The sequence below is a fragment of the Benincasa hispida genome, chromosome 10, assembly GCF_009727055.1.
Source record: "Benincasa hispida cultivar B227 chromosome 10, ASM972705v1, whole genome shotgun sequence".
Classification (NCBI taxonomy): Eukaryota; Viridiplantae; Streptophyta; class Magnoliopsida; order Cucurbitales; family Cucurbitaceae; genus Benincasa; species Benincasa hispida.
This window is the reverse complement of record NC_052358.1, coordinates 15,460,387-15,485,664: the sequence shown is the minus strand read 5'-3', so window position 1 is coordinate 15,485,664 and position 25,278 is coordinate 15,460,387. Positions and strand designations below refer to the sequence as shown.

The following is a 25,278-nucleotide window of genomic DNA, read 5'->3' as shown; positions in this document are numbered from 1 at the left end:
GTTGTGAAGATAGAGTTACTCAATAAATGTACAAAACAAAGAAAGAGCAGAAGATGAAATTCCACAATAAATGCGCATATATTAATAGTGAACACCGGCTTATGAAGTTGGTGGGCCAAACACCCCTAATATTTATTTATAGTTAAAGTTACAATTTAGGCAACATTTACCCGAGATGAAATGTTTATCCAACAATGCTAATATGAAAAGTGGGCCCTAATTTATCATGTTTTTTGTCGTTTACCTTTACCTGTGTTATGTAATCGTAATGAACTGTGAGGTCCGTCTTCGCATTTATAATCAAAATGTGCAATCTGATTCAGGAACGAGGAGTGTTTAATCTGACTGTGTTTGAAAATTATGCAGGACCCACTACCTCTACCGTTACAGATATTGTTACTGTATATAAAAATTATGAACCTATCTCATTTACTATTACAATTACTTCTACCATTATCATTATCGTTAGGGTCAAAACAGTAATAACAGTAATAATAATGTGACAAATCTGTAATTTCAAGTAAAAACAATAAAAAAACAATCCAATAACGTTTGTAATTCATGCCCATTATGATCGATCTATTAATAGAATCATATTACGATTATACCAATTTTTATTACAGATTGGTACACTTGATCCGAATGAAAATGAAAGTTTATGATAGAATTTAACAAAAAAAAAAAAAGTTTTTTTTCCTTGAATTTAATTTAAAGGTGGATGAATATATAAAACATCTATAATTTATTTATTATTATTTTTTTTTTACTTGGATGAAAAACAGTAGAAAAGAAAGGAAGGAAAGGAAGGAAAGGAAAAAAGAAAAAAAGAAAAAGAAAAAAAAGAGAGATTATTTGGGCTCGTGTCTTGTTTGGCAAGCAAAGCGAAAGGAGCGGAGCGGAGCGAAGACGCTGTTGGCCTCTCTCCACCCACCCGACGCTCTTTGACATTATAATTCCTCCAAAGTCCAAACACTTTTCTCCTAAAAATATCTCAACCCCAAAACAACTCACAAAGCCCAAATTTCTTCATCAATTCCTCTAATTATCTTCACCATCCCACAATTTCGACTCTCTTCTTCCCATTAATCGATCTTCATTTGCCGCATTCATCCCAAGAATCATTGGGTTCATTCAATTTCCTCATCTTCTTCTCCCCAGTTTCATCAATTATCAACCTATTTATTAAATTCCACTAGTTTTCCTCTACGTTTCATTCCAACTATGATATTTTCCAGGCTCAGCCGCTCTCTCCCGCGTTCTTCTCGCGCCTCAGTAAGTTTTTTTTTTTTTAATCTCGTTTTTGTGTTTTTCCCCTTTTGATGATGTTGTTTTTGGAGGGAAGTTGTGATTTTTTTTTTTTTTTTTTTTTTTTTAAATTTCGATTTTTTTAGAATTTGTTGTATGGTGGAGGGCGGTCGGCGGTTAAGAACATCAATGAACCGATTTTGGCTGTCCCGCGAGTTGATTCTTGCCTGGGAGATAGAGAACGGGATGTTAGGGTTTTTGAGAAGCTATTTTAGGTTTGTTGGGGCTCCTACCAAATTTATCCCTAAACAAAGTTTGTCCGACTTGAATTTTCTCATCGCGAATCCTAAACTCCGGCGATTCTTCTCGAGCGAAGCCCCGAAGAAGAAGAGTAAGGAATTTTGACCCTTCTTCTGATAAAGCTTTGCGATCATTTGCACGGCTGTTGTAATGGCCTCATTGTACATGCATTTTTCGATCGTGGTGTGAATTCTAGGTTTAATGTGAAATTTGTTGCTACGTTTTTGCAGATTACCAGAACTTCTATCCCAAAGAAAAGAAAGAAATTCCAAAAGGGAATGGGCAAAAATCCGAGTCTAAAGGTTAATTTTTTTTTTTTTTTTCTTGTTTTAGCTGCAATCAAAGCTATGCTTTGCATTCCTTCTTCTTTTATTGATTCTAGACTGGAACCTGGGTTTCGCGAGATCCAAGTAGTGCTAGCTAGAGTACGATGAATCAAATTGGACCATTTTGTCTACCTCCCATGGATTAGTTTGGAGATATCTTAAGTTTAAGATTCTGGTTGATTTTCTTGTTTTTCCACCTGCGTTGGTATCTTTACGATGTTCTGGATCATAATCTTGTGATGTAGAACTTGGATGTGGCCATGTAAGCAGCAATTGGAGAAGTTATATTTGTACTTAAGCATGTCTTATTTTGGGGACTCTTTTTACCCCTGCATCCGTCTTACTAGTTTCTCTTTGTTAGTTATTGGTTCTATGTTTTATTTTGTTTGTCAGAACGCCGTTCTTTTCTCAGTTTCAGTTTGTGCACATATTTTCATTTTTGTTTGATCGGGCAACTGGTGCTGAGATGAGGATGAATATTCATATTGGTATAAATGGTTTTTGGTAAGTGGTATTTGCTTCAAACACAAACTGTCCCGAGCTGATTGTCTGATTGTCAGGGAATTGCTTCCCTGGCACATTGCCTCAGCATATTTTGGATTGAGAAACCCAGCTTGCTAGTTTACTTTTGTACCGTGTATTTTGGTTTATCAATTAATAATTTGAATAAGAACTTTACTATTCTTTATTCCTTTTCTTGATGGACAATTCCAAAAAAGTGGAAACATTGTCAGGATCACTCGCATGCAGCACTCACAATAAGCTTAGGACATTTATAATAGGTCAGACTACCAATGGGGCAGATCTGAATGTGTCACTTACTGCCATTCATTTAATGTTTGGTTCAGAAATTTTCCGCAATTTTATTTTTTTCTTCTTTTTCTCAGGCGACTCAAATACGGAAGATCAAGGGAGTTTTCAGGAAGCCTTCATAAAGCAGTTTCAGAACTTAGTCACCCCTCTAGTAGTTTTGGGTCTTCTGTTTTCCTCTTCTTTTGGCCCTCGTGAACAACAACAGGTATTACTTTTTCTGGATGGTAGTTTCCACTATAACTCTTACTGATATAATTGTCATGGTGTTGTTTTTTAGGTAAAAATGAAGCATGAATATATATCATTTTACATGTGTGTATGAAAGATGAATACAAGTTTCTTGCATGGTGTAAGGTTTATGAATGCTTACATGTTATAAGGCTTTTCAATGCTAGGGAAATGTTATTTATTTCTCTTTTTGTTCCCATGTCCCCCTCCTTCCAAATTCCCTTATTGGAATGTAATGTACTGATTAATTCCTTTCCCTTCCTTCCCTTGCGCTGTTTCGCCCATTTTTATCTTTGAAAATGAAAACTTGATTCATGATCCCTTGAGTATTTGGAATTTTTGTCTCTGCAGATAAGTTTCCAGGAGTTCAAAAACAAGTATCTGGAACCGGGTCTTGTAGACCATATCATTGTTTCTAATAAATCTGTTGCAAAAGTATTTGTGAGAAGTTCTCCTAGCAATCAAACAAGCGATGCTGTCCAAGGTTCTTCAAGTGGTGCTGCCACTAAGGGACACAGGGGCCAATATAAATGCTTCTTCAATATTGGAAGTATTGAGTCATTTGAGGAGAAGTTGGAGGAAGCTCAAGAGGCATTGAATATCGACCCTCATGATTTTGTTCCTGTTACATATGTCTCTGAGATGGTCTGGTATCAAGAATTGCTTAGATTTGCCCCAACACTCTTGCTTTTAGGGTCCCTCTTTTATATGGGCCGCCGAATGCAAGGAGGACTAGGTGTTGGGGGTGGAGGTGGTGGAAGGAGTGGTCGAGGAATATTCAATATAGGAAAAGCTCATATCACAAAAGTGGATAAAAATGCTAAGAATAAGGTATATACATTTACATCAATCTTCAATATTTGTCTTTAAATAATTTGGGGATCGACATAGGTTCCCTCCTTGATATCTCTTTTGTATCATAATGTCATTGTCCATTTTTTCCCTCGCTCTTACAGATCTACTTCAAAGATGTTGCTGGTTGTGATGAGGCAAAACAAGAAATCATGGAGTTCGTACACTTCCTGAAGAATCCTAGAAAATATGAGGAATTGGGGGCTAAAATTCCAAAGGGTGCACTTTTGGTTGGACCTCCTGGTACTGGAAAGACCTTACTGGCAAAAGCAACTGCTGGTGAATCAGGTGTGCCTTTCCTGTCTATATCTGGTTCAGATTTCATGGAGATGTTTGTTGGCGTTGGACCATCAAGGGTTAGAAATTTGTTTCACGAAGCCAGGCAGTGTGCTCCTAGTATAATTTTTATTGACGAGATTGATGCAATTGGTCGAGCAAGAGGACGTGGAGGTTTCTCTGGTTCTAATGATGAGCGTGAAAGTACTCTGAATCAGTTGTTGGTTGAGATGGATGGCTTCGGGACCACTTCTGGTGTTGTTGTACTTGCTGGAACTAACAGACCTGATATTTTAGACAAAGCATTATTGAGACCTGGTCGATTTGATCGTCAAATTACAATTGACAAACCTGATATCAAAGGCCGAGAGCAAATTTTTCAGATCTACTTAAAAAAGATCAAACTTGACCATGAGCCATCATATTATTCTCAAAGGCTGGCAGCATTAACTCCTGGATTTGCTGGAGCAGACATTGCAAATGTCTGTAATGAAGCTGCCTTGATTGCTGCAAGGAGTGAAGGCACACAGGTGAAGATGGCAGATTTTGAAGCAGCTATTGATAGAGTAATCGGTGGTTTGGAAAAGAAGAACAAGGTAACATCCGTTGCTACACAATTTATCTCGTTTTGATTTGTCAATGCTAGATAGATTAGTTAGAGGGAAAAGGTGGGTGCTGCAAGAAGTGAGGTCATGCAGCTTAAGATGGAAGATTTCCTAAACAGCTATTGATAGAGTTGTAGGGGGGGAAAAGTAACTAATTGACAATTTTTTTTTTTGTTTTTGGGGGGGGGGGGGGTGGTTGCTTATTTGAACTCCCTACGTCAGAAACACCTTATCTGACATCTGATTTAAACCTTTTTGACATTATAGAGAATAGATATCTGGTTTTAGAACAAGTATTCTTAACTAGCATCTATCCGGGTCGTCCATCTGCTATTAAGTTGCTTTAGACTTAGGAAACCCCATAGGAGTGATATTGTGATTGGAGACATTTTCTTTACTATCAAATTATGAGTGGGATGATATTAAGCTCTAGCATATTCCTGGATAACGGAGTCAAATGTGTGTGGCCTATATGAATTACGTTTGCTTTGTAATATGTGAAACGTTTCTGTTAGCAGGTGATAAGCAAGCTGGAGCGCAGAACTGTTGCCTATCATGAATCAGGTCATGCTGTTTCTGGCTGGTTCTTGGAGCATGCTGAACCTTTGTTGAAAGTAACAATTGTGCCTCGTGGTACGGCAGCTTTAGGGTTTGCACAGTATGTTCCCAATGAAAATCTTCTCATGACCAAGGAGCAACTTTTCGATATGACTTGCATGACCCTTGGTGGCCGTGCTGCCGAACAGGTAGAGTTATATATAGCCCTTATAGTTAAGTTTAGGTTTACTGATATCTTTACTTAATAACCATTGTGGGCCGGTTAAATGGTAAAAAGGAGACATAGTCTCAATAAATGGCTAAGAGATCGAGTGTTTAATTCATGGTGGCCACCTACGTAGGAACTAATTTCCTATGAGTTTCCTTGACATTCAATTTTAGAATTGGGCAGGTGTCCTGTGAGAATAGTTGAGGTGCGCGTAAGCTGACCCGGACACTCACAGATGTTAAAATATATATGTGTGTGTGTATATACACTTAAGTCCCCGACACAATACTTGTTTGAAAGTGATGCGTATAATAAGTTCCTGTGAAAGTGTATGGTTTGGGTTGACTAATGTGAGAGAGCTGGAAAGCGTTTGAATGGTGTTGAAAACTAACAATTTGTTTGGTTTTACTGCTTAATTGTCATTCAAAAAGGGATAAAAAAACAAAAGGGGAAAGATCAGGAAAACCGAAGGTCACCTTAATGAGAACCTCATTTTTCATCTACAAAGAATAATTTTTTTTTCTTTTCGACAATGTGGGGTGGGGGAATTGAACCTTTAATTTCAAGGCTGATAGTATAAGAACTATGCTAGTTGTGGCTCATTTTGATCTATAAAGAATAATTTATCACATGGGATTTTGTTACTCTTTGTTAATGGAATGCAAGAATGTCCAATAATCTTTAGTTAAAGGGTGTTCTTACAGTTAGCAATTCCTTTTAAATTTTGTTTTTCCCTCTCCAATGTTGACTCAACCCCCACAGGAAGTTCCAAAACTGGGTTCAATATAATAAATGGCAAACTTTGTGTTTGTTTCATCTGTCGCTGCTTGGCTGTGTTGTTGAGGAAGGATATATATATTTTTTTATACAGGTCTTAATAGGCAAAATCTCAACTGGTGCTCAAAATGACTTGGAGAAAGTCACAAAGATGACCTATGCTCAAGTAGCGGTTTACGGTTTTAGCGATAAAGTGGGGCTACTTTCTTTTCCTCCAAGAGATGACACTTTTGAAATGTCCAAACCTTACAGTAGCAAGACTGCTGCAATAATCGACAGCGAAGTGCGAGAATGGGTCGGGAAGGCATATGAGCGGACAGTCAAGCTGATAGAGGAACACAAGGAACAAGTGGCTCAAATTGCAGAATTGTTGCTTGAAAAGGAAGTTCTTCACCAAGAAGACTTGGTTCGGGTATTGGGCGAACGACCATTTAAACCGAGCGAAGTAACAAACTATGATAGATTCAAGCAAGGTTTTGTAGAGGCAGATGAGAAAAGTGTGGAAACCCCCCCAGTTGACGCAGCTGAGGATGATGGTTCTACACCTTTAGAACCACAAGTTGTACCTACATAAACTTTGGCAGTTGTAGTTATTTTTTACTTTTTGTTCTTCACTTTGAAAATTGATAGATTTAGCATTTTATAATGTTTACTGGCAAAATATTTGAAAAGTTGATATTCAGTTGGATTGGGCTAATCCTGCTTACCTAATTATTCCTTCTTTGGAATTACAATTAGAATATTAATTTACAAGCAAGGGATACTACGATTAGTCTATCGTTGTAAATCAATGATTACTTGAAAAATTAAGTATCTCATCTGTCCACATTTTGTACTGTTCCTACTTCCAAATATATAATAAAAAATTGTATATTGATTGACAAGCGTAGGATGTTTAATCCAGTTAGATCTAAAAAATATGTATGTCATATTTACTGCTATTTTTACATTAATCGGATGTGTGTTTAATCCAGTTAGATCTAAAAAATATGTATGTCATATTTACTGCTATTTTTACATTAATCGGAAGGTTTCACATTTTAATTAGAGTTAATTATCAGAAGAGTTGTTCCAATCTCATTTGGATAAATTAGATTTAAAATAAACTAAATATTTAATTTTAATTTTTGTGGATTAGAAATTTTAATGAAGTTTCAAAATTCAAATTCATAAATTTTGAGAATTTAAATATATTTTCAAGTTGAGATGTGTTTGAAAAACCCAAAATTCATCAGATTTCTATATTTGTGATTCTTGAATTAAAGATTTAGTGGGAGAAAGAAAATAAATAAAATGAACTTATTTACGAGGTCATAAAAGAAGGGATTGGAAAAAGAGAGAGAAAAAAGGAAAAAGGGAAGAAAAGAACGAAGCCCTAAGCCCTAAGCCCTAGTCTCTCCATCTTCTTCCTCTTCTCCTTGCAGTCGCCGACCACCGCCCTCCTTCTGCTCAATCTTCTTCTCCGGCGGCGGCCATTCCCTCCAGCAGCTTCAGGCGTAAGGTAGCGACGACTGGAGCCCACGCCCACGCGAACGCCCGGCTCTGTAGACGACGATGGTCTACGTTGACTCGCGAATCTGACTTGCATTGTGAGCACGTGTACGAACGGCTTCGCCTATGCTTTCGAAGCATCGTTTCTTCTCCATTTCAGATTCCAACGTGAACAACAAGTTGTGCATCACACTTCCGACGACTGGGTGTCTTGCAACAGCGTTTTTTACTTTGGGGGTAAGCTTTCTGTTGTTACTCATAGCTCGATTGGCCTCAAATCAGTTTACTAACCAGGAAGGGTTGGAGCCTTTTCAATAAGACTTGGCAAGGATTATTGCTTCATTTTCCTTTTCGAAATTGATTTAGGTGTTCAAATGTTATTCTGAACTCGTTTTAGATTAATGTCTAAGTGTTGGAAAGGTTAAGCAATGTTGAAAATATTTCGGACTAGTTCGGACTCGATTAACGTGTCAATTGTAGTTTTGGGTTAATCCAGAGTGGTTAAGTAAGGGTTATGGTGTATTTTGATAAGAATATTTTGGTTGAAAAATCTCTTGGCGTTGGTTAAGGTTGTCGAGGTTGTCGTAATTAAGTTCTAACACTTAATTGTTTAGGCTTCTAAAAGTTGATGTTTGTTCAAGGAAGCAGATTTTCAGATTAAGATTTATAGAAATGTCGATTGAGATGAGTAGTTTCCACATTTCTTCCACAATATAATTTGTTTTTGATAAAAATATATTTCGACTGTTGCGATTTGATACATGGTTTAAAGTATGTTTTGAACCGATTGAAATTGTTTCGGATGTTTTCAATGTTTTCCTATTAGAAAACATGTATTATGTGATTAAGAATCGACTAAAAGTATTCTGTATGTTTTTAGTTAATTTTGTTAAATAAAAGTACACATCACACTGACGGCCACTTGAAAACAAGCTATGGCATATGTGCAATTTACTGTGTTTCGAGGTTATATTGGGTAATTATTCAGTGAAACCCTTCTTCCACGCTTGCAGGTGCAGATCACAGGAAGGGTTTCAAGTGCATGCACTCCGGAAAGCAAAAGGGAAGGAGACGGAAAATAGATTAGAGTGAGAAGTTCGTTGTTTGAGCTTTCTTTTATCCTAACCATTATGGCGAAGCGCGAGATTTCCAATACATTAAGAAACTTGAAGGTAAGCTAAGCTTCAGTTATATGTATATATGTGTGTGTGTGTATATTTCAGATTTACTGCCTTCTCATGCTTAATTAGGCTTGAACTTTCTGTTTATCGGTTAATTGGCCAGGAACTGCCAAATGATGTTCGAGATTTCGTTATTTTGATTCTGTTCTTGCTTTGTACTTATGAAGAACCGATTTAAATTGTTATGCGAGTTACTAATACTTTTTGTTTTTTAATGTTATTAGTTCATGCAAAGGGCGGTTCAGAGAGAGGAACAACCTAAGAAAGAGGAAGAAGTAAAACCTGATGAGAATTTCTTTCCTTCGAGTACTAAAATCAGAAAGTGGTAGGCTATCTATATTTTCAATTGTTTGTTTGTTACTTCTGATTTATGTTTTTTTCACTACCTTCACTGGTTGTTTATGATTTTTTTTCGCACATGAGTTTAATGTAACAAACGTACACAGTTCTAACGCATTGTTTTTCAGAAGCAATTTATTTCCTGAAAACAGACTATACATTTGAAAATTTTTATGGATAATTTTGATGGATTACGTGTTTTTGGATTTCTTTGTTTTTCTTTATGATTAGTGCTAGAATTTTGGTCTCTGAATGTGATAGATTGAAATATATATGGTTCCGATGGAAGTAATTTGCACATTCGTACCTGTCTTGCTTACAGAAAGTCTAGAATCGAAGGAGAACCTTTTGTATCTGCCTTTAGTGTGACATTTTTGCGTCTCAAAAGTCAAACCAATCTCTGCTTTATGCTCATCATAGTGGCTTTATATCAACTTAGCTCTTCTCAATCGTTTTTCAAGAAACTGATTTATTTTTCTTATGGTGTAGTGTGGTTTTAGTTGAAGGTGATCCTCATCCAGGGGCTCTTGGAGGCAGAATGTCATTTCAGAGCTTTAATCCTTCAATTGACGTGAGTATATGTTTTCAGTGCCCTAAATGTTTGTGTTTCACTTTGGCTTTCGTCTCACATCAAAGCTTTGCCATGATAGAAACTCAAGGAAGAAGTAGCTAGCTTAGGGCAGCATGAAATTCGAGGCTCTTCATCTGGTAATCACAGTGGAAACAGGTTAGTGGTTATACTTTCACATCTCTTTCCTCCTCCACTGGGAAAATTATTGCTTGCCTTTTAAGGAGTTCTATCAAACTATCGTTCTTCGTAAGCATCATTTTTTCGAAATGGAGCTAGCTTTCTGGGTCTCTGTCCTGTAACAATATAGTGATTGCTAGTTGTAGTATCTACATTTAGGTATGTGTTAGGGGAGTAATGTCTGCGTGAATCTTTGTATATATTATTTATTTTTTTTTTTTAAAAAAAAAAAGGCTTTGCCAACAACTAGAGAACAAAAAATATTATTAACATTAACAAAACTGTCGCCTTAAACCCTGTAATGGAACTATTTTTTTTAAAAAAAAAAAATCGAACTTTCATCGAGAAAAGAATGTAATGAGATGAGACTTTCATGTTGTGTGTTCCAGTTCCTCCCTTTTTCTTGAAATAAAACATTCATTCTCGAAGAAATTCACTTCAAAGTACTTCTGTCTCTGTCTCTATTTTCTTTTACCCTTTCATCATCAGACATTTCTGTTTTCTAGAGAAGATGGATCTTCACGAAATGAAGCAATGTGCTCAAACATTGATGAAAAAAATTGTGAGGCTAACGGGGACCTTAAGAGGAAACAATCTGAAGTAGTGTCTGAAGGACAACATCCAACTAAGTTTTCAAGAAGTGGTCGGGACAACCAGCCGTCATCATCTAGTAATGGTAGAAGAGGACCTTTCAAGAAACCAAAGGGTGAAAAGCTGGACTGGAATGTTCTTAGGCCCTCCTAAGGCTCCCAATAAGAGTGGGTAATCTTGTCTAGGAGAGTCATTAGATGGGTGAAGAATCCAGTTTGGGAAATTTGTATTGTTTTCCTCCCATATTCTGTAGTTATATAGGATATCAGTTAATGGGAAGTATCATGTCATTTTACGGCTCCTATGTTACACATACCACTTCATTCGAGTTCCTTAATTCATACGTTGTTGTACTCTGATCAAGAATGAAGCTCAATATTTGAAATATTGTCTGATTTTGTAAGAAACTAGATTTCTGGAAGGATTCTGTTGTATTGCAAATTGAAAATGGATAAAAACTTCAAGTTTTATGTTTTAGACTTTTTTTTTTTAAATATTTAAAAATATATAATATGATATATTATAAGCTAAATAATATTTTTAGAAAACTTAATTCTTTTCTTTTGCCCATTTTGGGTGTTTACTTTTGCCTTTTTGTTTGTGTAGATGGTACACTTAATATTGTGTAGGGTATGTCACAAGCACTTCTTTGTAGTTATGAAGCATTGAAAAGTTCTACATAATAGAATAGAAACGATAGTAAGAAAAAAGAAAAGTTAATCATCATAAAGTCCATCAAGTACATCCATCAACAACTGTGAAAGATTTTGAATTCGAGATGGAATGTTATCCATCTTTGACAAAAATCTCTAATTATTTCATGGGCAACAGAATTTGAATCTGACATTCATATCAAAAGATTCTCCCAGGTACTATACCCATCAACCCTATGGTCATCAGAAAACAAAATTCTTGAGATGCCCTGCGTGACCTTTCTTTGATAAGGAATAGACTCAAACTACTGATCATCTACCGTTTTTATATACAAAGCAAAGGTACACTGGTCTCTTAGTACCTATTAAGCTTATAAGGTAATGCTTTGCACTGATCTAACAAGTGAAATAAACTAAGACAAGGACAGCCTCTTTTTTCAGAACTTGGCCTTCTTGTATCCTTCCATTACCTTCAAAACTTCTCACAGTAGAGAGAAATACAGATATCACAAACTAGGTCTGCCTTGATCATTATCAGCGGCAAGGGAATTGAATGCATCTCTTGACAATGTTGAGTCCCATTTTCCGGTCCCAAGTTACGGCAAGCAATACATCTATGCCGGCACCCAGCAACAAGAAGCATAGACAATCCTACCTTTCCATCCTTGAAGCATCCAGCCCTCATCTTCATCTAGTACAAAATCTTTGTGGTAATAGGATGTTAATTTGATCCTAAACTTGTTCATGATCTCCTTGTCTAAAGGAAGCTGCCTGAAACCTGCCCTCATACATCTAACCTGCCACTGCTTATAGGTCTCCGGCCTCTCAACCCTCTGAGCACCCTCACATGCGACAACGTTCATAATTTGCCGACCCATAAACTCTCTCTCTAGCATCATCCTCTCTTCGCTGTCGCGAGGTAAATTAACGTCTAAAGCATCATATAATGCAGAGAAGTGAAAGAGTGCTTCCCTGAATCGTGTTATGAAGAAGGGCGCATGGTAGGATCCATTAACCACAGAATGGACAAAGATGTTCGGATTTATCTTCCTTATTAAATGCAGAACAGCATCCCGTGGACTACTTTCTTCGACTGTTTCATCAAGTAGGTTGTTAAACCTGTAGAAACAGTTCACAACGAGCACGTCATTGCTATCAAGCTTTAAGTCTTCAACTCGGATAGTTTCCCAGTTATTTGATGCTATGGCTTGATATTGAAAAGGAACTTTAAACCGCTCGCAGTATTTTTCCAAACGACGGCCTGACTCGTCAATCTTTTCTGCTGGACGAAATCCTGGTAGAGGATGATCTATACCAGTAATGCGTAGCTTAGGCGGACCATCAGGTAGTTGTGCAAGAAACTGAATTAACATTGGCCACAAGAAACCATAACAAATGCCAAAATCAATAACATGAAGACTTTTTGCATTCTCAGCAACCTTCAAAATCATTTTAATCATGAAAAAGAGTGAGAGCTTCTTAAAAGGGCAGGATGATAAGTGAGCTTGGTAAGCTTTCAACATATCAGCGGCTGAAATTTTGCTTTGAGCTAATGATTCATAGTAGATTCTACTTCCTGTGCCAGTCCCAACCATGCGAGCCTCAAGAGCGTTGGCAAAGAAATGAGCCATTCTTTGAGAACCATCCCCAATGATTGTAGAATGCTGCCTAATCTGCTTAAGTAGTTCATACACAATCCGACGATCATCAGAAGACACAGCTTGTGCACATAATATCAAAAGGTTTCTCAAATCCACAGAGTCTTTTCTCTTCTCCTGTTTCTTTTCTCGAGCTTTCGGAGTAATAGATCTATTAAATTTTTCACACCCGCCATTTGCAACAGTCTCATTTCCACAATCATGAAGTAAAACCTTATCGAACATATCAGATAATTCTTCCTCATCTACATTATTGGTAGCATGTTGCTTGTTTCTCCTCCCTTCTTCTGAATCCAGGTCTACATCTTCAAGTTCATAACTCTTCCTTCTCTTTGATCCATTCGGCGAATTCTCCCTTTTATCCTTCTCTGTTGTATCCATTAGCTTAGAAACTACTCCCGACATCATCCCAGTGCCAAGATCAATATTCAACTGAGTACCAACTGGAAGAAACTTACTTGCTTCCTCCAACCCCTTTTGATATTGCAATATAGATGAGCTATCACTAAAGATATTGTGAGCCAGCAACTCATTAACCAGCTCATGACTGTTTTGATACGAGTTACTAAGAACAGGCCTTGGAAGTACAGAGGATTTATGTTCACCAGGATCAACAACCCATTGTGGGTCAGGGGAATTGCTATTGCCAACACTAACATTAGTACTACCAAGATCACTGTCACAATCCAATAAAGGAGGTTGATTAGGTGAAGGAGGGTAGTTCTTACCAAGAGCATCATAGAATGATTTCTCTGTAACTTCAAGCCCCAATGGATCATAAAACATACAAGGCTTCTCCTCCAAATTCTCTTCCATAAGCATTTGACTTATGTACTTGAGAACACTTTCCTTGAAATCACTCTCGTCTGAGGAAGAATCGCCACCTGGGCTTCGCCCAATTTCAGATAATTTCAACTCCACCGCCGCTGATAAATTTTTAGGGTTTGGTTCGTTGGGGAAAATAGGAACAAGATCTGGAGATGGGTGGTTGAATACAAAAGTGTTTTCGAGTTCTGGGTATAGATATGAAGTGGGTAAAGAAGTTTGATCATGGAATTGGGTTAAAGGGGTTTGATAATCAACACTAGGATGTGGGAAACCGTTAAGGTTTGGATCCATTGTCATCTACGCCTACAAATTGAAACAGAATTGAACAAAATCAAATTAGTAGGAGGAAGACGAGCCAGGAACAGAAGCAATGAGAAGTTGAAGCGAGAAAAAACAGAAGGTCAACCAACCAACAGATTCACAAGATTAGAATGATCAGGTGTAAGAAAAGCTAAGAAACAGGGGAAAAGCAAGCGATGGAGAAGGAGCTGAAAAGAGGGAAGAAGAAGAAGAAGGTAAAACGAAAGGGGAGGAGCGGTAATTGATGAGGCAGTGAGTTTTTTAGGTTTATAAAGTTGAAATAATCGTCTTCTTCAGTTGTTTCCTGGAAATGGCTGATTGAGAGTGACTGAGAGACGAAGCGATAAGGTATTGGTCAAGGTTCTTTATTGTCTTTCCCTTTTCCTTGCCGTAGATTCATCGATTGGATTTTGGCGCTTTCTTTCTCTCTGTCTCTGTTGTCCAAAAGAAACAGGAAGGATAGAAATTTACTAAAATAAAGAAACACACCTCCATTTATTCTGCTTTATATTTTATGTTTGAATACTCGTTTGGTCTCTTGTATGTTTGATTTTAGTCTTTATATTTTTAAAATGTGATCATTTTGTTTGTTCATTTTTCACTTTCTTAAAAATTTATTGATCAAATTCTATCAAAGTTAAAAGTATCAATACCAAAATAAACATTTTTAAAATACATGAATCAAAATTGAAAGTAAAATGAATATTTTAAAAATACATTAATAAAAATGAACCAAAGCCAAAAGTACAATTTGTATAGGAATCAAAGTAGGATTTAGATCTATATTTTAATATTCGAGTATATTTTTTCCACTCTTATCTTTTTTTGCAATAAGTTTTTTCCACTTTTATCTACCTAACTATCAGAGGAGTTCAAAAAACTCGACAATCCGAATAACCTGTACTACTCAACCCAAACTATAAGGGTTGAGTTAGGTAAGTTTTTTTTTTTTTTTTTTTTTTTTTGGTTGGGTTGGGTTTGGTTGAACTTTTTTTATTTTTGCTGGATTGGATTAGGTCTCGGATTGGCTAGATAAAAATCCGGTTGACCCGAATTTTAAGGGTTGGGTGGGGTTGAGTTAGAGACTTTATTTAGGTTTCTTGGGTTCTCAATCCAGCCCAACACTTAGTAATTGTTCCATTGAACTTGGGTCATGTTTGCAATAGGAAGGAAAGTAATAAATGAATGGTAATCTGAAAAGTGGGCTTCAATAAACTACGTTTATTATTGTTTATCTTGTGTTCTGTACTTACATTGATACATGGGACCCACTACTCAATTTGTAATAAAAAAATGCATACTGATTGACAAACAGATAGTGTGATCAATCTGTTTGCATTTTGAAATTACATTATTATTACCACTATTGTTACCATTAGAACACTATAGGTATGAGAAGTATGAATCTGTCACTCCTTATCTTATCTTCTTATTTTTATGGAAGAGTTGATTTCGACCTTTCCAATTTTCCCTAGAGTAAAACTGTAATGGTAACAATATAAATGTGATAGATTCATAATTCTAAGTAATTATGATCAAAAGTAATCTAATTATGTTAGCAATTCCGGCACATTACGATTGGTCTATCAATGGAATCTCCTTATGATTATGCCAATTTTTATTACAAATTAGTAATCATGATCTTGGTGCATAATTTTTCTCATAGCTTGAACGTTATAAGTTAAAATATACTTCTGGTTCTTTCAATCATATGCCGTCGCACTGGCTTTAGTTTATTGGTAGTTTTTTCATGCTGCAATTTGATCTGCTAAGTATCAATTAATTTTGAAATACATGCTATAATTGCAAATGTGGTGGTTAACTTGCATTAGATGTTTGATATTGCCCTTAATTCATAAGATGTTTAACTTGCATTAGTAGTATAAAATTTGTTTGGTTCAAAATGCTCTTAAAAATTCAAAAGTTAAGGTAATCATTTAGTTTTTTGTTTTTTTGTTTTTTTTGTTTTAAATTAAGCTTATATATATACTAATTCCACCTCCAAATTTCTTCATTTGATATCTATTTTTTACCAATTGTTTAAAAATAAAGCCAAAATTTAAAAACTAAAAAAAGTAACTTTTAAAATTTTACTTTTGTTCTTGAAATTTGACTAAGTATTTAACTCTTATACTTAAAAAGATGCAAATCATTGTAAAAATGAGGACAAAATATATTTAATTTTTAAAAATAAAAAATTAAAAACGAAATGGTCATCAAATGGGACCTAAATTTTAAGGATCTACTATATACAAAATTCAAAATTTAACATTCTATTACATAAATTTTAAATTATTATATATTGTCGATCAATTAATTTATAAAAAAATTTGAATTTGTTATTGATATATTGGATATAAAATAAAATGTTTAGAGACCTATTAAATATGTTATAAACTTTGTAGACTTGATTAGCTACGAACTTCAATACTTGCCTACGCTGAAGAGAACACGACCAAAGTGGAAAAGTTTTTGAATAATTTAAGATGGAATAAATTGGATATGAAAAATTAAGTTAGAGACGTATTTGATTAGAATTCATTGTTTATATTGATTTAATAATCATAACTAGCCATGTAAAGTATAAAGACTAATTAATAAAGCTTAAATATACCAAAATAATTGAATTGACAAGACAAAAAAGATAAAGAATAAAGGTCAAAAGTTGTTGGTTATAAAAAAAAAATCAGCATGAAATGAAATACATTGAATCCATTTGCTTTTTTGATATGTGATATGGAAAAAGGTCAATTTTTAATGTTTAAAAGTCATATGTGTTGTGATATAATTGGAAGATCTTTGTTTGGACCATTTGGAGTGTCATCGTAATCCGTGTCTGCTGCTTTGATTCTTCAAAACTTAGACCTTTACTCATTCTTCTTATGCTCTTCCCATGCTTGCCCCTCAAGAAATTTTCCGCTTCTATTTTTTAAAGACTAAAGTATAAGAAATACACTTTAACTTAGTCATTTATTTAAAAACAATAATTCTGTATTTTCAATAGTTGTGATATTATCTCTAAAAAGGAGAGTTTGCCCCATAACTTGAAGTTGGTGGAATGGACTATCATAATCCACGTCATGTTTAGGGATTCAAATATAATAGTGGTATTTACAACTATTTATAACCTACAATTATCTACCGTAATACTATTTGGATTTTCTCTTTATTACAGTATTAGCTATTTCTTATCTATCCTCTCCCTCTCTTAAAATAATCTGCATCCCAAACACGGATTATTATCACCCATAGATTGTTATAACTCATAAATTATAATCATGTGCCTCCTGCTACTCGGGTCAAAGCATAAGCTAGTGATGCTTCTAGCTACTGGACTCTCGCCATCTAGGGTGTAGATCCACCGCTTCGCCTAGCAGCACGACGCTTGTATTGATCTTCCACAATCTCATTTTCACGGCTTAGGTTGCTCCCATTTCGCTCGTTGCTACTACGTGAATCTCTTTTGCTATCTTTTCTTCTGGCTACTAAGATGTTTCGGTTTATCAGGTTGTCTCTTGCCTGCCCATGGATTCAACAGTAGTTTAAAAGGTTGACCTATTCAGGAATCTCCGAATCTACGCTTATTTTCAACTCCCCGAAGCATTTCGTCGCTTACTAGGCCCTTCCTCGTCTCTGGGTGCTAGGTATCCACCATACCCCTTTCTTCATTTGAACCTCGCCCTTAACTTTAAGGTTATGTCATCTTAAGGTGCTACTAAATGGAAGGATCTTATCAACGTCCATGAATGATAAATCATAGATCGAACCATCGCCTCTTAGGCACCCAACTGATTCTACCATAAAGGCCAATGATAGACAATAATCCCAACTTTCATTGTATTGTGTTCTCAAAATATACTATAAAGAGCAACTCTTCTCAAAATCTAAAAAGGTATTGAGTTGGAATCTCATTCTAGTTAAGGATTCTTGTGGTTCCGAAGAATCTAGCTACAGGAGAACCAGGAACGGAGAGCTTTCCCCCCTTTTCTACCCGCCTCTTTTGTCTTAAGAATATTGGTTTTAAGAACGAGTGATTGCCCTTCTCTGACCTTTACTACCCAACCAGAGAGCAGACAGCTAATGCATCCCACTTATTGAACAGGGTTCTATGGTCGGTCCGTAACCTCTGGATACTGAAGGCGTCCTTGGGGGTGATCTCGTAGTTCCTATGAGGTGGAGACGATGGGGTCGGTCGATGGATTTTCCTTCCTTTTCCCACATTTCGTTCAAATGGTTGAAGGGAGACAGTGCATCAAGCTATGGGGCCAACCTGATCCTCTTCCCCAGGGATCCCAAATGAAGGAACCCTAAGAGAATCGCCGACTCCAATTACCGTCCATGTATGATCCATACTAGATCTGACCAACTACCCATCCTACCTTCTATACATTCTTGACAACCCATCTTTGTCTTAGTAGAGTCTTTCAGTGGCATGTTTCGATCCTCTTCCCCATTATTTAGAAAAAGTGAGTCACCGGTTCAGGTACAAGATACTATCATTACCGCCTGGACAATTAGACATCCAACTGTTGGGTTGTATGTCCTAAAACTTGCAGTTTGTAATGTTAAACATATTCTATTATCAATAAAGATATTATTGACGTTTATTCAATAAACTTGTTGTTGTGAGTTGGACTTGTAAATAGAGTTGGCAATATTCCCCCGCAATGGGTCGGGTCCCTGCGGGGACCCGCCCCGATCAGGGCCGGGAATTCCTGGTTTGACCGGGGATAGGGTCAAACCGGGGAAAATTTTTGGGGCCCTATCCCGACCCCGACCCCGATTTGATATATTATTATATTTTTAATAAAATATATTTATAATATATAAAAATAATTTAATTTATATATATGTTTATTATAGTATTGGATTGAAGCCCAATATTAAATACCAATTTCTAACTCTAAGCCACAAAAAGCAAGCCCAAACTTAAAAACTAAAAAAAAAATGCCTTTAAATTGAATATGGTAGGGAATTCTCGGAACTAGTAGGGGAATCCCCGCGAGGAAATGGGGAATGGGGCCCCCCGGGAACCCGTTCCCCGACGGGGAATCAATGCCCCCGTCCTTGCCTTCAAATGGTGGGGATGGAGGTGAATTTCTCCCACGGGACCAGGGCCGGGGGACACCCCCCCCCCCCCCCGGCTCAGCCCGGCCTCGTTGCCAACCTTACTTGTAAAGACTAAATCTAATAATCTAAAGATCCATGGCTATCATATGAATACATGAACTTTACATGGAGACATAAGAGTGGATCAAGTTCAGTAAATTGTCAAAATGGTTTATAGTATAAGAATAAGGCTGGGTACCTTATTCTGGTAACAATATTGGATGCGGCTCACTCTGTAGTTGTTATAATTTGTTGTAAAGAGCTGCAAATGAAGTGATCCTGATTCGTTCATGTATTGACATGTGGAGTGGGGACATCCTATGCAATGAGTTTGCAAAAGATCAGACCAACAAATAAGTCACTCTTACTTTATAACACTGTTTACTGTTTAAGACTAACTATTTCAAAGCAATGACCTAGGTAACTTGACCTTAATTCTGAGCTAACTATGAACTCCTGTTTATTCGAAATTATCTTTAGATTTGCATGGTGAGGGTTGGCTCAACAGCGTCGGCTCAATAAACCTCCCATTTTAGGGTTAAAATCGGGTAAATAACTGTGGACATAGGGTGCAAGACAGAATTCACTTCTACTCACTTCTAGGGATAGTAAAGAGGTTGTTCCCTTAAGTGCTAACTCTGGGTCTTGAACAAGGAGGCCCACCCTCTCATTGGCCCGAAAGGGACTCGATTTAGTGATTGGATCACAAACCAATTGTTCATTAGAGGATCAGTGGGACTTAAGGAGCAAGATGTAATCTCGGGGGTAAAATAGATTATGACCCAACCGTTATTACGAACAACCAGCGAAGGGTTTACTTACTTATCATGGTTATAGCAAATGGACACATAATATATCTACAGTGAGGGGAGTGCAGCTACAAGTTACAGTAGACAATCCTGTTAGTTAACGAATGTTGATTAACTAAGTTAAAGAGTTTAACCAGTAAGTCTCAGATCGTTGTAGCTCATGATCTGTAGGTCTATCGGATCTCCTTGCTAGCTCACTGCGGACAAAATTGAAGAACTAGGTGAAGTAAGAATTTGAAATGTTTAAATTCGAGCTTTAGGAAAAATTGTATTTTATATGAGATATAGTTTACAATTAAATAATTTATTTATTTATTAATTATTTTTTAGAGTATTCTTGAACATTAGCATGAAAGTGTTTTTTAAACTTGATTAATGTGATTAATCAAAATTAGATGTCAAAGACAATTTAATATGTGATATTAAATTTATTTTTTAAAATATTATCTAAATTATGAAGAAAAAAAATTCATAAAAAAAGATTTATTTATTTTTTAAATTAGTTAGTGGAAAAATCCAATTGTTGGATTTTCCTACTAACTAAGTGAACTTTGAAGTGGCATTTCTAAAGCTTGACACTTAAAGATTACATGCTAATAGAGTTTGAGGTGGAAGACATGTAAGATAGGATTTTGCATGTAATTTTGTCTTTACATAGTTTGGTTTTTGAAATGTATAGGAACTAATGCTTCTTTGACTTTTGACTTTACTCTTCCACCAAAATCTCTTTACTCTCCACTTTACTAGAGTGAAATTCCCTTTAGTTCACTAACAAAACAATTCCATAACTGTGTTCTTCAATCGGAAAATAGCGAGGATTTACCGTTGGTGGTTTCGATCGAGCACGGAGAGGAAGATTGTGGTGGATTCTACAAAGGTTGTATTTTCTAACCCTTTATGCATTTTTATTCTTAGTTTTATATAATTAGAACATTATCAATCCTTGCTTCCACTGTGCATGTTGTTCTTTATATTCCAACAATTGGTATCAGAGCATGCTTATAGCGTTCTATTGCATTTGGTGGGTGTTTTTCCTTTATTGATAGCTTTGTGAACTAAAGTGGATATTTTACGATTTTGGCATTAGTTTTCCTTTAATTTTTTGTTGAAGTTTATAATTGCTCACATGTTTATGAGCATTAATGTGTGGCAGGGTCTGTAAATTTTCTAGAGTCATTAGAGTTGTTCTTAAGCTGTAATTGTTCGGTTTCTATAAAGAGGACAACTTCAATTTGAAGAAGAAAATCAGTACAGACCCGATTTTAACTCTCAGACCCGAGTTCTGCCTTCCAGATCCGAGAACCCGACGACCTGACCTGTTTTGGTGAGCCTCCCCCTGCACGCCAGCTGACTCCACGGTCCGACATGTCTGCGCGCTCGACCCAACCCGGTTCGGTGAAACTCCCCTTGCGCCTGCCGTCCGCGCACCCGACCCACCTGAGCTTCGACCCGCACACCCGCTTTGCGACCTTTTTCCAACCCGTGCGCTCCAATAGTTGACTTCACTTTGCGCGTTGACTAGTCGGTCCAGATGGTTTGGATCAGTCCAATGACTTGGTTGAGTCGGTTTGACCGGTTCAACCTGGTTTTTGGAATTTCTGAGCCAGTTCGAGTGGTTTTTGGACGGTTCAGGTTGATTCAAAGAGTTTGAAGCCGGTTCGAGGGAGATGTTTGTTGAATTATGTAATAAATTAGTTGTTTGTTTCCTTTTAATGCCAAAATCGATCCACTTTAATGTTGTTTAAGTATTATGCATGTGATGTATAATATTGTTTTATTATGTGTGCATAAAGTATGTCATACGTGGCGGAGATGAACGGGTCAAGCATCAATGAGGCCAGTCAGGTTAGCATCATTCTGGAATCTTTATCGGAAAGTTTCCTGCACTTTCGTAGCAATGTTGTTCTGAACAAGATTGACTATAATATGACTACTCTGCTCAACGAGCTACAGATTTTCCAATCCTTGTTAAAAATCAAGGAGAAGAAAGGTGAAGCAAATGTTGCTTCATCATCTAAAAAGTTCCATAAAGGTTCGACCTCAGGAACTAAGTTTGCGCCTTCTTCCTCCGGCACCAAAAAGTGGAAGAAGAAGAAGGGTGAAAAGAGGAAGGTTACTGATAACCCAGGAGTTGATGCTCCAAGGGGTAGACAACCAATGAGGGTTGACAAGGGAAAGTGTTTCCATTGCAACCAGGATGGACACTGAAAGAGGAACTGGCTTAGATATTTAGCAGAAAAAAAAAGGTCAAGCAAGGTAAATGTGATTTGCTTGTTTTGGAAACTTGTTTAGTGGAGAATGATGATTCTGCCTGGATTATTGACTCTAGGGCCACTAACCATGTTTGTTCATCATTTTAGGGAATTAGTTCCTGGCAGCAACTTGATGTTGGTGAGATGACAATGCGAGTTGGAACCGGACACGTCGTCTCAGTTGTGACAATGGGAGGTCTCCGGTTAACTTTACAGAACAAATTTCTCATTCTGAATGATGTATATATTACTCTTGATTTAAAAATGAACTTAGTTTATGTAAATTGTCTTTTGGAACATAATTATCAGTTAAACTTTTCTTAGAATAACGTGTTTATTACTATGGTGTTGATATATGTTCTGCTAAACTGGAAAACAATTTGTATGTGCTAAGGTCGTTAGCAAAAAATGTCCTCCATAATATAGAGATGTTTAAAATTTTCGTAATTCAACATAAAAGATCTAGAATTTCTCCTAAGGAAAATGCCCAACTTTGGCACCTAAAACTAGGACACATTAATCTCAATAGGATTGGGAGATTGGTGAAAAATGGACTTCTAAGCGAGTTAGAAGAAAATTCTTTACCTGTGTATGAGTCATGCCTTGAAGGCAAAATGACTAAAAGGCCTTTTACTGGAAAAGGTCATAGGGCCAAAGAACCTCTAGAGCTAGTGCATTCAGACCTTTGTGGTCCGATGAATGTAAGAGTTAGGGGAGATTATGAATATTTCATCACTTTTACTAATGATTATTCAAGATATGGGTACGTTTATTTAATGCAACATAAGTCTGAGTCTTTTGAAAAGTTCAAAGAATTCAAGGCTGAAGTTGAAAATGCATTAAATAGAACGATTAAAATGTTTCGATCTGATCGATGTGGAGAGTTTATGGATTTGACATTCCAGAACTATATGATAGAACATGGGATTGTCTCCCAACTCTCAGAACCTGGTACACCTCAGCAAAATGGTGTATCAGAAAGGAGAGATCAAACCCTGTTGGGCATAGTTCGGTCTATGATGAGTTACGCTTCTTTACCTGCCTTGTTTTGGGGTTATGCAGTGGAGACTACAGCTTATATCCTGAACTGCGTTCCCTCCAAGAGTGTTGCCAAAACACCTTTGGAGTTATGAAGTGGTTGTACAACTAGTTTACCTCATTTCAGAATCTGGGGTTGCTCAGCACATATGCTTGAGGCTAATCCTAAGAAATTGGAACCACGTTAAAAGTTGTGACTATTTGTAGGTTACCCCAAGGGAACGAGAGGTGGTTATTTTTATGATCCTAAAGAAAACAAAGTATTTGTATTAACAAATGCTACTTTTCTTGAGGAAAACCACATAAGGGAGCACAAACCCAGAAATAAAATCGTATTGAATGAGATTTCCAAAGAAACTACTAAATCTTCAATAAAAGTTGTTGGAGAACCTAGTACCTCAACAAGAGTTGTTAAAGTAGGTTCATCTAGTAGGTTAAATCCACCTCAAGTGTTGAGAGAACTTTGACGTAGTGGGAGGGTTGCGAACCCACTTATTCGTTATATGGGTTTAACTGAAATCCTAGCTATGGTAGCTGATGGCAAAGTTAAGGATCTATTGTCTTACAAGAAGGCAATGGAGGATGTTGACAGAGATGAATGGATCAAAGCCATGGATCTTGAAATAGAGTTTATGTACTTCAATTCAATTTGGATCTTGTAGATCAACCTGATGGGGGTTAAACCTATAATTTGTAAATGGATCTACAAGAGCAAACGGGGTGTTAATGGGAAGGTGCAAACCTTGGCTAGACTAGTGGTAAAGGGTTATACCTAGGTAGGGGGAGTCGACTATGAGGAGACTTTCTCGCCAGTTGACATGCTGAAGTCTATCCGGATCCTCCGATCCATTGCCTCATATTATGACTAAGAGATATGGCAAATGGATGTCAAGGCTGCTTTTCTAAATGGAAATCTTGAGGAGACCATTTATATAGTGCAACCTGAGGGATTCATAATCCAAGGTCAAGAGCAAAAGGTTTGCAAGCTTAATCAGTCCATTTATGGATTGAAACAGGCATCTCAATCTTGGAATATAAGGTTTGATACTACAATTAAATCTTATGGCTTTGATCAAAATGTTGATAAGCCTTGTGTATACAAGAAAATCATCAACAATTCAATAGTTTTTCTAGTATTGTATGTATATGATATCCTACTCATTGGGAATGATGTTGGTTTATTGACTACAGTTAAGAACTGGCTAGCGACCAATTTCCAAATGAAATATTTAGGAGAGGCTCAGTTTTTTCTGGGTACTCAGATCTTTCGAGATTGAAAGAACAAAATGCTAGCACTATTTCAGGCATCGTATATTGACAAGATGCTTGTCAAGTATTCGATTTAGAACTCCAAGAGAGACCTATTACCTTTTAGGCATGGAGTTATATTGTCTAAGGAACAGTGTCTTATGACACCACAAGAGGCCGAGGATATGAGACGGATTCCCTATGCATCTGTCGTGGGTAGTTTGATGTATGCGATGTTATGTACTAGACCCAAGATCTACTATGCAGTGGGGATAGTCAATAGATATCAATCTAATTCAGGATTAGATCACTAGACATCCGTTAAGAACATCCTCAAGTATCTATGGAGAACAAGGGACTGCATGCTTGTGTATGGTTCTAAGAATTTGATCCTTATAGAATACATGGACTATGATTTTATGACTGATAGGGATTCTAGGAAATCCACGTCAGGATCAGTGTTCACTCTTAACAAAGGGGCAGTAGTATGACGAAGCACCAAACAGGGGTGCATCGCGGACTCCACCATGGACGCTGAGTATGTAGCGGCTTGTGAAGCTGCTAAGGAGGTCGTTTGGCTCAGAAAATTATTGACTGATCTGGAAGTTGTTCCATACATGTCAAAGCCCATCACACTTTATTGTGATAATAATGGTGTTGTGACTAATTTTCTAGAGCCTAGGAGTCATAAACGTGACAAGCACATAGAGCGGAAGTATCATCTCATCCGAGAGATTGTGCATCGAGGGGACATGATTGTCACGAAGATAGCTTCAGAGCATAACGTTGCTTATTCGTTTACGAAATCTCTCACGGTTATAGTGTTTGAAGGTCACCTGCAGAGT

The 25,278-nt window shown here is 36.8% G+C and overlaps 3 protein-coding genes across 3 annotated transcripts; 2 read left to right on the top strand and 1 right to left on the bottom strand.

Annotated features, from left to right (window-relative positions):
- Nucleotides 1–884: 884 nt before the first annotated feature.
- Nucleotides 885–6,941, top strand: LOC120088122 (ATP-dependent zinc metalloprotease FTSH 10, mitochondrial-like). Its single transcript, XM_039045196.1, is given in 9 exon segments — nucleotides 885–1,272; nucleotides 1,392–1,487; nucleotides 1,489–1,636; nucleotides 1,776–1,847; nucleotides 2,759–2,889; nucleotides 3,264–3,743; nucleotides 3,869–4,636; nucleotides 5,164–5,391; nucleotides 6,283–6,941. Coding segments are annotated over 9 exon segments (2,454 nt in total). The 5' UTR covers nucleotides 885–1,221; the 3' UTR covers nucleotides 6,763–6,941.
- Nucleotides 6,942–7,480: 539 nt separating this feature from the next.
- Nucleotides 7,481–10,959, top strand: LOC120087689. Its single transcript, XM_039044549.1, has 6 exons — nucleotides 7,481–7,916; nucleotides 8,693–8,851; nucleotides 9,085–9,185; nucleotides 9,689–9,770; nucleotides 9,850–9,926; nucleotides 10,454–10,959. Exons 2-6 carry the CDS (start codon nucleotides 8,810–8,812, stop codon nucleotides 10,689–10,691), a joined length of 540 nt encoding a protein of 179 aa, XP_038900477.1. The 5' UTR covers nucleotides 7,481–7,916; nucleotides 8,693–8,809; the 3' UTR covers nucleotides 10,692–10,959.
- A 310-nt stretch (nucleotides 10,960–11,269) lies between these two features.
- Nucleotides 11,270–14,373, bottom strand: LOC120088123 (scarecrow-like protein 14). Its single transcript, XM_039045197.1, has 2 exons — nucleotides 14,088–14,373; nucleotides 11,270–13,980 (listed from the first exon to the last, which is right to left on the bottom strand). The coding sequence occupies exon 2, from the start codon at nucleotides 13,972–13,974 to the stop codon at nucleotides 11,806–11,808; it is 2,169 nt and encodes a 722-aa protein (XP_038901125.1). The 5' UTR covers nucleotides 13,975–13,980; nucleotides 14,088–14,373; the 3' UTR covers nucleotides 11,270–11,805.
- Nucleotides 14,374–25,278: the final 10,905 nt, after the last annotated feature.

Coding starts and splice junctions, on each gene's coding strand:
- LOC120088123 (XM_039045197.1), bottom strand. CDS start 13,974: ATGACAATGGATCCAAACCTTAACGGTTTCCCACATCCTAGTGTTGAT.
- LOC120087689 (XM_039044549.1), top strand. CDS start 8,810: ATGGCGAAGCGCGAGATTTCCAATACATTAAGAAACTTGAAG. Junction 9,186..9,688: donor AGTACTAAAATCAGAAAGTG/GTAGGCTATCTA, acceptor CTTATGGTGTAG/TGTGGTTTTAGTTGAAGGTG. Junction 9,927..10,453: donor GGTAATCACAGTGGAAACAG/GTTAGTGGTTAT, acceptor TCTGTTTTCTAG/AGAAGATGGATCTTCACGAA.